Below are 12,520 nucleotides of genomic sequence, written 5' to 3' on the forward strand. Positions count from 1 at the left end.
GAGTCAGAACCCTGATCTTCCTTCCTAATTTCTGGGGGAAAAATCAGTGTACAGGTTACTCTATTGAGAAAATTATTATCTATCCAAGTTGTTTCTTCTGAATAGTCTCATTGCTCGGTATTTCCAAAAGGTGATAGGAAGACAGAGGCTCTGCAGGGAGCATTCTCAGAACTAGACACTGAGGGCAGCAACTGTCTTGCTTACTATTCCTTTCAGGGATTAGGACTCTTCATTGTAAGTCCTGTTCCATGTCCTAATTTTCTAGGAGAAAAGAGAGCTGCCCCAGAGGAAAAATTTATCATGATTACCTACTGGGAAGGTGGGAGGAATACAAAGAAATAAGAGGGAAGATAACATTCTCAAGTCTCTTTACTATTGTGCTTCCAGAAATCCGGCATCACAGTGCCTGTAGGGAAAGTTTCTCCTTTTGTTGTTTTTCTTTTTTCTTTTTTTTTGAGACTGTGTCTCACTCTGTCACCCAGGCTGGAGTGCAGTGGCGCGATCTCGGCTCACTGCAACCTCTGCCACCCGGGTTCAAGCAATTCTCCTGCCTCAGCCTCCTGAGTGGCTGGGACTACAGGCACCTGCCACTGCACCTGGCTAGTTTTTTGTTTGTTTGTTTGTTTGTTTTTGTGGTTTTTAGTAGAGACAGGGTTTCACCATCTTGGCCAGGCTGGTCTTGAACTCCTGACCTCGTGATCCACCTGCCTCGGCCTCCCAAAGTGCTGGGCTTACAGGCATAAGCCACTGCGCCTGGTCTGTTTTGCTTTTTTTTTTTTTTTTTTTTTTTTTTTTTTTTTATACTGTGTCTCACTCTGTCACCCGGGCTGGAGTACAGTGGCGCCACCTCAGCTCACTGCAACCTCTGCCTCCCGGGTTTAAGCAATTCTCTTGCCTCAGCCTCCTTGAGTAGCTGGAACTACAGGTGTGCACCACCACGCCCGGCTAATTTTTGCACTTTTAGTAGAGATGGGGTTTTGCCACGTTGGCCAGGCTGGTCTCAAACTCCTGACCTTAGGTGATCTGCCTGCCGTGGCCTCCCAAAGTGCTGGGATTATAGGCATGAGCCACCACATCTGGCCAAGGGGAAGTTTCTAACTCATAAACAGTTCCTTGGGGGTACTTGGAAGTACAGTGGCAGTGAAATTGGTGAAAGTTGTAACAGAATGGAGGCTCAATTCTATAGTACAGTTTACAGGCACTCATGTCTGGCTGTTGCATGAAGGATCTAGTAACACTCGTCTGTTTTTTATTTTTTTGAGACAGGCTCTCAATGTGTCACCCAGACTGGAGGCAGTGGTACAATCTCAGCTCACTGCAACCTCTGCCTTCCCAGCTCGAGAAATCTTCCCACCTCAGCCTCCCAAGTAGCTGGGACTACAGACGTGCTGCCACCAGGCCTGGCTAATTTTTTAATTGTTTGTAGAGATAAGGTCTCACTATACTGCCCAGGCTGGTCTCAAACTCCGGGCTGAAGTGATCTTCTCACCTTGGCCTCTCAAAATATTGGGATTACAGGCATGAGTCACCCCGCCCGGCTGACAGTGGTCTGTAATAGAGGACTTCTTCCTGATAAAATGGGGGCATATCTTTCTTATCCACAAAAGGAATTCTAAGTGATTATTATTTATTTATTTTTAGAGATGAGGTCTTGCTATATTGCCCAGGCTGGTTTTGAACTCCTGGGCTCAAGCCATCCTCCCACCTTGGCCTCCCAAAATCCTAGACTTACAGACATGAGGTACCACCCCCAGCTGATGATTAAATTGCCAAGTCCTGAATCATTCCAAGGTTTGGAGGGGCTGGAAGGTTGGTTAATTTGGTGCATAATGACTCTCAAAAGTAACAGGGACCTGTAATCCCAGCACTTTGGGAGGCCTAGGCCGGCGGATCACGAGGTCAGCAGATCGAGACCATTCTGGCTAACATGGTGAAACCCCGTCTCTACTAAAACCACAAAAAAATTAGCTGGGCGTGGTGGAGGGCGCTACTTGGGAGGCTGAGGCAGGTGAATCGCTTGAACCTGGGAGGCGGAGCTTACAGTGAGCCGAGTTCGCGCCACTGCACTCCAACCTGGGCGACAGAGGAGACTCTGTCCCAAAAAATAAAAAACAAAACAAAAATAAATAAAATAACACGGAGCCCGACGGGGTGGCGTGCACCTGTAGTCCCAGCTACACCGGAGGCTGAGGTAGGAGGCTCGCTTGAGCCCAGGAGTTCGAAGCTGGGCTCGAACTCGCCACTGCCTGCACTCCAGCAACAGAGCGAGATCTCGTCTCTTAAAAAAAAAAAAAAAAAAAGAGGGGAAAAGTCTGTTGTTCTAAATAGAACGCTTAAGTTCATACCATGCCAAATAGAATGAGAATTTGTGCCAACTTGCCCATCCCTTCCACTCCGACAGTTCCATTCATTGACTTCCAGGAGACGGGAGAGAGAACCTACCTACCTGAGCCGACTTTGAAAGGAGACTGAGTGGGGCTCTTTTGAACCTGAGGCCCAGAAGGTCTTTTAGGCTTTTCTTAGAACTTGGTTTTGGAGTTTGTCGTGGGGTGAGTGGAAGCAGAGACTTGTAGGATGTTTATATTGTGGAGCAAATACATTGAGCGGTGACGGGTATCGGCATTGGGGAAGTGAGGGGTCAATTGCGGGAGTGTAAGGTCAGCCGACTACCTGCAAAGGGGCCAACCATTGTGGGCAGCCAGCCTGGCGGGAGAGGCTAGGGCACGAAGCGCCGCCCAGTTACCATGGTAACACTCCCTCGTCCCAACCCCGTCCCAGTTTACTGGCCCAAGGTAAGGCCGTGAGCGGTAGCTCAGGGCAACTGAGAGGATCCACTCCCTGCCGCGGCTCTCCCTCCAGTGGACTGCCTTCCCGCCTGCCTGGCGGTGGGAGGGCGCAGCAGAGGGACGTCACATCCGCGCGGGTTGGTGAGTTCCGGTATTTCAGGGCGTAGCAGGCGGAAGTAAGGGTAAGAGGAGGCTGCAACGCCGAGCGGAGGAGGCAGGAACCGGAGCGCGAGCAGTACTTGGGTGGGCACCATGGCTGGGATCACCACCATCGAGGCGGTGAAGCGGAAGATCCAGGTTCTGCAGCAGCAGGCAGATGATGCAGAGGAGCGAGCTGAGCGCCTCCAGCGAGAAGTTGAGGGAGAAAGGCGGGCCCGGGAACAGGTACGGAGATGGTGAGGCTCATGAGGGAGGGGCAGGCGCTGGAGTATCCGGCAAGCGGAATAAGGTCCCTTTTGCCTTGGAGCACGGTCCTCTGAAGGCCGGCGGGCTCGGAGATGAAGTTGGGATCGCGGAGGATGGGTGGGGCTCAGCTCCAGTAGGACAGCAAGCGGACGAGGGGGAAACAGTGCTCGGGCGAGCAGACTTGACCTTTGAAGAAATTGAGCCTTACGGGGTTTGGGGTGTGGCTTTCCTCCTCTTTTTTTCTCCACCTCATTCATTCAATGCCTCCGATCCGGGCGCGGCCGGGGGAGGGGCTCAGCGGCTTCTCCCTCCCCCACTTCCCCATTGAGGGTGGGAGAACTTTGCTCTGGCTTGAGGTTTCCTGCCCAAGGGGTAAGAGTGGGTGGGTGCTTCTCTGTTCGGGGAGGGGCAGTACTGAACCTTCTGTGAAATGGTGAGGGTTGTGGGGTGGGAACCGCCGGAAAGACCCCGGCCTGCCTGCTGGCAGCTTTTCCGCTCCCTCCTCCTGCTCAGGAAATGAGGCAGCAGTTGGCTGAGAGGAAGCGCGGTGCCCTCCCTCCCTGGAGGAGCTCGAGGCCACAGGACCGCCTCTCATCCTCTGGCCAGGGGCCCTTTCCTCTTACGGGGTGCTCTTGAAGCTGCTACACCCACTCTCTGAATCTACGTGAAACGGCAGGGGAGGGGATAGTACTTCTCTCAACGTTAGTGCAAGTGTAGGAGCCAACCAAACTTGCCTGGCCCTACCCACAGTGACCTGGAAGGCAGGAACTTGTGCCAGATTCAGGCCTTTATTGCTGAAGTGTGATCAGTGCAAGCTGAACTGGTTAAGAACATTTCTTCCGAGCAGAGCTGATAAGCGAGTGTGTGGCAGAGAATCAGATGGCGTGCCAGTCTCAAGGTTTCTGATTGACTTGGGCAATTTGGTGGAGATCATAATGAATTCTAGGTGACTCTAGTGGAATATTTGTTCAACTGAAAGTGGGAACATAAAATGTTGGTGGAATGAACAGTGATTCTAGTGATTTCTTTCTTTTTTTTTTGAGACAGAGTCTCACTCTGTCGCTCAGGCTGGAGTGCAGTGGCATGATCTCGGCTCATTGCAACCTCCATCTCCCGGGTTCAAGTGATTCTCCTGCCTCAGCCTCTTGAGTAGCTGGGATTACAGGTGCCCGCCACCACGTCCGGCTAATTTTTTGTATTTTTAGTAGAGACGGGGTTTTGCCATGTTGGCCAGGCTGGTCTTGAACTCCTGACCTCAAGTGATCCACCCACCTCTGCCTCCCAAAGTGCTGGGATTATAGGTGTGATCCACCGTGCCCAGCCTATTCTAGTGATTTCTTTAAACGTCTTTCTGTTTAAAAGTGGCTGATTAGTTTTAGTGTAAGCCATAAGATTTTCCAAGGTCTAGGGTGCAGTCTAATAGATGGAGCTGATACGAGTTGAGGCTTTGTTTTGGAGGATCTTGAGAGAGTAAAGTAACTTGTTAAAATTTAAGATCCAGTGAAAGTGCTCGTGGTTTGTTCTTTGTTCTTTCCCTTGGTAAGTTTTTGTTTTTGTTTCTGTTTTTGGCTGCTCCTCTGGGAAATAACTGAGAATGTTTTTGGGAGGGAGGGGGTGGATTTCAGAAAAGGATGGTAATTGGGGGACAGCTGCCCTCCAGGTTAAATACTTAAAGATTGTTGGAATACTCATTTATTTTTATAAGTGGGCATGGAGATGCTGGGATGGGAGCTTGTTGTCTTCCTCAGTCACCTTTTTCTAGGTAGATTTTTTTCCTCTGTTCAGTTTGCCAACAACTTCTCATTATCTGTGCAAGTGAGATGGACTGACTGGGTGACTTTTTATGGCCAGTGGCACTTTCTCTTCTTTGTTCTGGAGACCAGATAGCTTTAAAGGGGAAGACAGAGAGGAACTGGCCATATGTTGAGCTGCAGAATCTTAGGCTCAGTATTTAAATATGGACATTCTAGGAGTAGTTCTAAGGTGGGTGATTCCTGCCCCCCATCCCCCTTCTTTTTTTTTTTTTATTTTTTATTTTTAAGATGGAGACTTGCTCTGTAGCCCAGCCTGGAATGCAGTTGCATGATCTCTGCTCACTGCAACCTCCACCTCCCAGGCTCAAGTGATTCTCCTGCCTTAGCCTCCCTAGTAGCTGGGATTACAGGCATCCGCCACCACACCCAGCTAATTTTTTTTTTTTTTTTTTTTTTTTTAGTAGAGATGGAGTTTCACCGTGTTGGCCAGGCTGGTTTCAAACTCCTGACCTCAAGTGATCTGCCTGTCTCAGCCTCCCAAAGTGCTGAGATTACAGGCATGAGCCACTGCGCCCGTCCTGGGGTGATGTTTCTTAAACTACTCTTCACTCAGAGCCTGCCAAATTTGCTTATTGAGCTGAGGTCTAGTGAGGAAGTCCTCGGAATGGGGAAGTAGGGTAATAGTTAAATATTGATGAAATAATTTCTTCTACTCCCCAGCCTGAAGAAGCTTAGTCTTTTGACTTTCTGCTCTGCTGAACTTTGAACCCCTACTGAGGAGGAGACACCTGTGGGAAGGGAGGGGGGTTGCTCGGGCTACCTGTTATCCTCTTAAGGCATTCTGGAATGTGGGTTTTGCAGACTCCTCCCTCCTCTGGAGCTGGAAACTCTGCACCCTCTGATGGTATCTCATGCTGTTAGTAGGATTGTCACTTAATTATTTTCCTGGTTACTTTGTGTGAACATCCAAGCCACCCTTGTTGGGAAGCTAGATGAGTCTAAAACTGAGACACTGGTGTTCTAGGATCCATCTTTCTTTTCTGCTCTTGGCCTGGAAATTGGTCTTTTATAATGTAGCACCTTGTCAAATTTACTTTCAGTTCTGCATTTCCTTTGTACTTCTGTCTAAATGGAAACAGATGGCAACATAATGTTTAAATGCAGTCTTTTTCCTTATCTCTTTTTTTTGGTGGTAGTGATGGTAAAAATACATATAAAATTTACCATTGTAACCATTTATAAATGTACAGTTCACCTTATCTGTTTTTAATACCTCTCTCCTAATTGTCCCTGATATTTTTCTCTTTTTAATTTTTAAGAGGCTGGGTGCGGTGGCTCACACCTGTAATCCCAGCCCTTTGGGAGGCCAAGGCGGGTGAATCTGAGGTCCACCTGTGGATCTGATGAAACCCCATTTCTAATAAAAATACAAAAAATTAGCTGGGCATGGTGGCGCATGCCTGTAATCCCAGCTACTTGGGAGGCTGAGGCACAACCCTGGAGGTGGAGGTGGCAGTGAACCGGGATTGGATCATGCCACCGTACTCCAGCCTGGGCGAGTATTGGCACTGGGGGAGTGAGGGGTCAACTGCAGGATTGTAAGGTCAGCACACTACCTCTGCCTCAAAAAGAAAAAAAATTAATGATAAAAACCTTAAGAGTACTACCGAGGGAGTGGGCTTTGATTCTGGCCTTAATCCTAAATTCCTAGTCTCTAGAGAGGTTAGAATGCTTGACTGTTGTGTGGTTCTCTTCTATTCATGGGCCTGGTGGACTGAGCAACAGGCTTTACCACCTTTCTTTGGTTGCTTTGCTTTCCTTTCTCTTTCCCCAGTAGTAGAACACACACACACAGGGGAGAGGCAGATAGCCCTTTACCCCTGCTTAGGCTCCACCTTTGTTTACTGTGGGGCAGCTAGCTCTGCTCCCTTCCAACTTGCCTCCCCTTTGGTGAAGTTTAAATTCCCCAAGGACACGGTATCTCCCTGGGTAATGCATTTGTGAGCACAGTGAACTCAAATAGTCCTTTACTTACAGGGCTCAAGCCTAACTTTCTAATACTCTTTCATTTGAATTTCATCTGTGGCTTTTATCTAATAGGAGAAACCCCAGTGTGGCAGAAAGCCAGATTTAGGCTAATCCCCTTCTGTCCTTGGCCCTGTTCTGCCTGAGAGTACCATCACAGTGTCAGTTTCTTGCCTGGAGGGGTTGACATATTTGGGAAATCTCTTTGGAGTGGAGGATAGCCGAAGCTGTTGTCAGCCATCTTGTAAAGTGACTGAGTTGCTGCTGCATTCTACTCTTTCCCCAATCCCTCACCCAGGATCTTTGCTTCCTGGGCAGTGGAGAATCCTATTATTACTTGAAGGGAAGGACGACAGAGTACTGTATATCCTCCTCACTGGGCAGAGATAGGTCAGCTGAAACACCAAAACCACATCTGGATGGGCATGCTAAAACTAAGATGATTAGGAAAGTGCAGAGCTTAACGTCTCCCAGGGCCACAGGTAGCCTGGTCTGCAAAAAGTAGGCCTGTTCAATCTCTTGGTACCCCTTGGTATTATTTGACCTGAAAGGGACAGGCACTATGCATAGACTCATGAGGGAAAAGTCAGCTTGTCTTCCTTGTTCCTTTAAACAAAGTATGAGATCTTGATTCTGCAGGCTTTTGTTTCATTGTAAAGAGAACTGATCCTCTGTGCTAGGAGAAAAGAGAAAGGCAAGGTCCCATTCCCTACCACTCCACCCCCGAGGGGGTCTCTGAAGCCTTTTCTAGGACTCCCATCTCGGGTTCTGCTTTTGATACAGGCTTGTTCATGTGTGCATGCTCTTAGGAGGGCACCAAGATGTGTTTCCCCCCTCTCCCTTTTCAGCCTTGCTAAGAATTCTATTGTAAATGCTGATTTGTGGGAGAAACTGCCTGAGCCAGCTTGCTGTCATGGCAACTGTACACCCCCACCCCATAGCCTGTTATCTTCTACTCCAGTTTGGGTAACTACTGGTGAGCTGGATGATGTCTTACATTTCATGAGCTTCCTCTAAATCTAGTTGTATTTTTCGTCTAAGGGGGGTAAGTCATTTTACTAGCAGTGTCTCCTAGGTCTTGCCTGATAGCCTGACTTGCTCTTGACTCGTGGCCTTGTTGGGTTTGTGAGGAGAAATGTGTGTTGTTACAGAGGACATCTATTTTTCTGGAAGAGGCAGAAGCAAAGAATACTTGTCTTTGTGGTGTTTTGAATAGTGTAGTTAGAGGCACAAATGGTTTCTTAATAATTTCACCTTATGTTGACTTCTCGATTTTCTTTGCCTGGTGGCTAGATTGTAGCCCCAGCCCTCTGCTTCCCTTCCTAGTCTCTTCAACCTCTCATGTTTGTATGTGGAAGTTTTTGTGCCAGTCCTGATGGTTAAAAAGGAGTCTTTGGGTCTATATTCTTCCTCATCGGAGCTAGTGGCCCAGGCTGTTTCTATAGCTGCCCCAACTCCTGCCTGCCAAGAAGAAATCAGGGTAATAGAATTCAGGCACAGTCTGGGCTATAGAAGAGAGATCGTGTTTACCAGGCACTTGGATAAGCATCTGAACTGGGTGGTGTGCAGGGCATATTAAATTCTTGTATATTGTTGCATTCAGGGTACCTCCCACCAGTCAAGGTAGTGGGGAGGCAGTCATGGAAAGAGGTTTTCCTACCATTAGAATTTCTCCATTCACCTGCAGGCTGCCTCCTTCTTTCCTTGTTTCTTAGGGAAAACCCATCCAGGATGGGTTTACTTGGACTCTAGCCTATACTTCATTGTGAGATGGAGGCCAGGGGGTCGATTGTCATAAGCTATATTAGAAGGTGAAGCTAAGGGGATGGCTGGAGGAATAGAAAGGAGATAATTCACAAATTTGGAGGAATGGTAGTGGGTGTGGTGGAAATGTTCTTTCTTTTTTGTAAAGCTATCAAAGCAGATAATTTTAGCCAGAAGCAGCTCCTTGTAGCTAACTTAAAAAAGGAGTACGGGGGCACAAGTTGAAGGGCTGGTGAGTAGGCATCCCAACAATGTTCCATTCTTTTGCTTTCCAGTCTGGAAGGCTATTCTGGAAGACATTCCCTTGGCTAGTTATTCTTCTGATGTATTAGGGTAAAGTGATCATAGGAATGACAGTTGAGTTAAGCAGCAATTAATAGGTAATCCAGGATTGCCTCTTTTTTTTTGTTTGAAATGGAGTTTCACCGTGTTGCCCAGGCTGGAGTGTAGTGGCGTGATCTCAGCTCACTACAACCTCCGCCTCCTGGGTTCAAGGGATTCTTCTGCCTCAGCCTCCTGGAGTAGCTGGGACTAGAGGCACGCGTCACCACACCTGGCTAATTTTTGTGTTTTTTATTAGAGACAGGGTTTCACCGTATTGGCCAGGCTGGTCTCGAATTCCTGACCTCATGATCTGCCTGCCCTAGCCTCCCAGAGTGCTGGGATTACAGGCGTGAGCCATCACACCCAGTCAGGATACCCTCTTTAAGAAACCTTTCTTATTTTTTTTTTTTCTGCTTTATGAGACACTTAAAAGGTTACTGAGGATGAGACATGCCTCCAAGCCAGAGCTCAGGCAGAAGGAACCCTTCATTGACTTTCTTTTCTGACTCCAGTGTGTTGAGGAATTTGAACTGAGTCCAGGAAGTGGGTGGTACTAACTCACTGGGCTGGGCAAGGAACTGAGTTTTAAAACACTCTTCCTGTGGAACATATGGGAGTTCGTTGATGGGAAAGGGAGGAAATATATATACATATAAAGTTATGTCTGCTAGATCTTTTAACAGCTGAGCTAAGACAAGTTCTACCCTGTGAGACTCTGGCTTTTTCATGGTAGTCAACCCTGATCTTAATGTCATAGTTATTTCTTCTTTTCACCATGCCTCTGCTTCCCTTGTCCATTCTTTCCTTCAAATGCAGGCTGAGGCTGAGGTGGCCTCCTTGAACCGTAGGATCCAGCTGGTTGAAGAAGAGCTGGACCGTGCTCAGGAGCGCCTGGCCACTGCCCTGCAAAAGCTGGAAGAAGCGGAAAAAGCTGCTGATGAGAGTGAGAGGTGTGTAGGGAAGCCTGATGGAGTGTGGATTTTAAAAGAAGTTCATAATAGTTCTGATCAAGATTTCCTTATAGACCTGTTTTCTAAATAGCAATTCTGGCTGCATGTGATGGCTCATGCCTGTAATCCCAGCACTTTGGGACGCTGAGGCAGGAGGGTGGCTCAAGCCCAGGAAGTTGGGGCTACAGTGAGCTGTGATTGCGCCACTGCACTCCTGGGTGACAAAGCAAGACCCTGTGTCAATCAATCAATAAAAATAAAATACTAACTCCATCACACAGGATCTCCTTTCTATTCTGCATATTCTGTCTCCTTGAAGACAGTAAGGGTAACTTAGATGTTGTGACCCTTTTGTAATTGATATTTCCTTACAAATTGGCCTAATGATCCTTAAAATGGGATCACCAGTATGACTTCTACTTTCTGGATCATAAGCTTCTATTTGTGAGATTAATTTCTCTAAAACAGAGGTTCTCTAAGTAAGGTCGCAGACCAGCAGCATCAGCAATACTTGGGAACTTGGTAAAAATTCACATTCTCAGCTCCTATGCTGATCTGCTGAATCAGAAACTTTGGATGTGGGGCCTGGCAATCTGTTTTTAGTAAGCCTTCTCAACGCTGGTTGCATTATTAGAATCATAGGTAGGGGTGAGGGGGGAAATCACTGGGGAATTTAAAACTGTGGATGCTTAGATCTCATCCCAGTTCCATTAGAATCAGTTGCAAGAGGGGTCTGGGCATTGATGTTTTTAAAGTTCTCCAGCTAAATTTTTTTTTTTGAGACAGTCTCGCTCTGTAGCCCAGGCTGGAGTGCAGTGGCGCAATCTGGGCTCACTGCAAGCTCTGCCTCCCGGGTTCACGACATTCTCCTGCCTCAGTCTCCCAAGTAGCTGGGACTACAGGTGCCCACCACCACGCCCGGCTAATTTTTTGTATTTTTAGTAGAGACCGTTTCACCATGTTAGCCAGGATGGTCTTGACCTCCTGCCTTTGTGATCCTCCTGCCTCGGCCTCCCAACGTGCTGGGATTACAGGTGTGAGCCACTGTGCCCGGCCTTCCCCAGCTAATTTTAATGTGTTCCTAGGGTTGAGAACCATGGCCCTTGAACCAAATCATAACTCATCTTTTTGAAAATAGCCAGTTGTCTCCTTGCCACATGTGAGTTAAACTAGAACAGAGGTGCTTGACAACTAAGGGTTTTCAGAATAAATAGTGCCCTGCTAAGGGTACGTTACTACTGTGCAGCTGTGAAAATGAAAGAGGCAGCTATGTGTATACTATTAGAGTAGCATGCAAATTATAGAAAGTGAGGGCCGGGCGCAGTGGCTCACACTTGTAATCCCAACACTTTGGGAGCCTGAGGTGGACGATCACTTGAGGCCAGGAGTTTAAGACCACCCCAGCCAACACAGCAAAATCCAGTCTCTGCTAAAAGTACAAAAATTAGCCGGGCATGGTGGGGTGCGCGTGTAATCCCAGCTACTCAGGAGACTAAGGCACGAGAATCACTGGAACCCAAGAGGTGGAGGTTGCAGTGAGCCTCCCTTTTTTTTTGTTTTGTTTCAAAAAAAAAAAAAAAAAAGAAAGTAAGTGAGGATAGCTGCATGCTAAATACCGGGGGGGAAAAAAAGAGTGTGGAAAACAAGTTGCAGAACCGTCTAGTATATTATTACTTTGGGGAAGTTGGGATGGGATTTTTTTGTGTATATGTATATATTTAAATAATATGTATATATTTTTTTGAGACAGAGTCTCACTGTATCCCCCAGGCTGGAGTGCAGTGGCGCAATCTCAGCTCACTGCAACCTTCACCTCCCGGGTTCAAGCGATTCTCATGCTTCAGCTTCCTCCAAGTAGCTGGGATTACAGGCGCCTGCCACCACGCCTGACTAATTTTTGTATTTCTAGTAGAGACAGGGTTTTGCCATGTTGACCAGACTGGTCTCAAACTCCTGACCTCAGGCGATCTGCCGGTTTCGGCCTCCCAAAGTGCTGGGATTACAGGTGTGAGCCACCGTGCCCAGCCGCATATATCCATATTTTTATTTAATATTTTAATATTTAATTTCTTAATAAGTTTTTTTTGGGGCAGTGGGGGAGATGGTGTCTCACTCTGTCGCCCAGGCTGGAATGCAGCAGTGCGATCTTGACTCACTGCAACCTCTGCCTCCCAGGTTCAAGTGATTATCTTGCCTCAGTAGATGAGATTACAAGTGCTTGCCAGCACGCCGGGCTAATTTTTGTATTTTTGGTAGGGACAGGGTTTCACCACGCTGGCCAGGCTGGTCTCGAACTCTTGACCTCAAGTGATCCACCTGCCTTGACCTCTCAAAGTACTGGGATTACAGGCGTGAGCCACTGCGCTTGGCCAGGATGTATTATCTTTATAACAAAAAGTTGTTTTTTTTTTTTTTTTTTTTTTTTTTTGAGACGGAGTTTCGCTCTTACTGCGCAGGCTGGAGTGCAATGGCTCGATCTCGGCTCACCGCAACCTCTACCTCCTGAGTTCAA

General features: G+C 47.6%; 1 protein-coding gene across 17 annotated transcripts in view; it reads left to right on the forward strand.

The window, feature by feature from the left end:
- TPM3 (tropomyosin 3) overlaps positions 1–12,520 on the forward strand; it is a 36,913-nt gene that overhangs the window by 6,245 nt on the left and 18,148 nt on the right. For 5 of the 17 annotated variants that reach the window (XM_030824438.1, XM_004089880.2, XM_003259344.2 and 2 more), the window contains exons 1-2: positions 2,909–3,170; positions 9,875–10,008. In XM_030824438.1, the coding sequence (XP_030680298.1) occupies positions 3,039–3,170; positions 9,875–10,008 (266 nt within the window). In that variant the 5' untranslated portion in view covers positions 2,909–3,038. Of the gene's footprint in view, positions 1–2,908; positions 3,171–7,912; positions 8,016–9,874; positions 10,009–12,520 lie in introns of those variants that run through there. The other 12 variants (XM_030824439.1, XM_030824443.1, XM_003259346.3 and 9 more) reach the window with 4 other exon arrangements.

The sequence above is a fragment of the Nomascus leucogenys genome, chromosome 12 (assembly GCF_006542625.1).
Source record: "Nomascus leucogenys isolate Asia chromosome 12, Asia_NLE_v1, whole genome shotgun sequence".
Taxonomy (NCBI): domain Eukaryota; kingdom Metazoa; phylum Chordata; class Mammalia; order Primates; family Hylobatidae; genus Nomascus; species Nomascus leucogenys.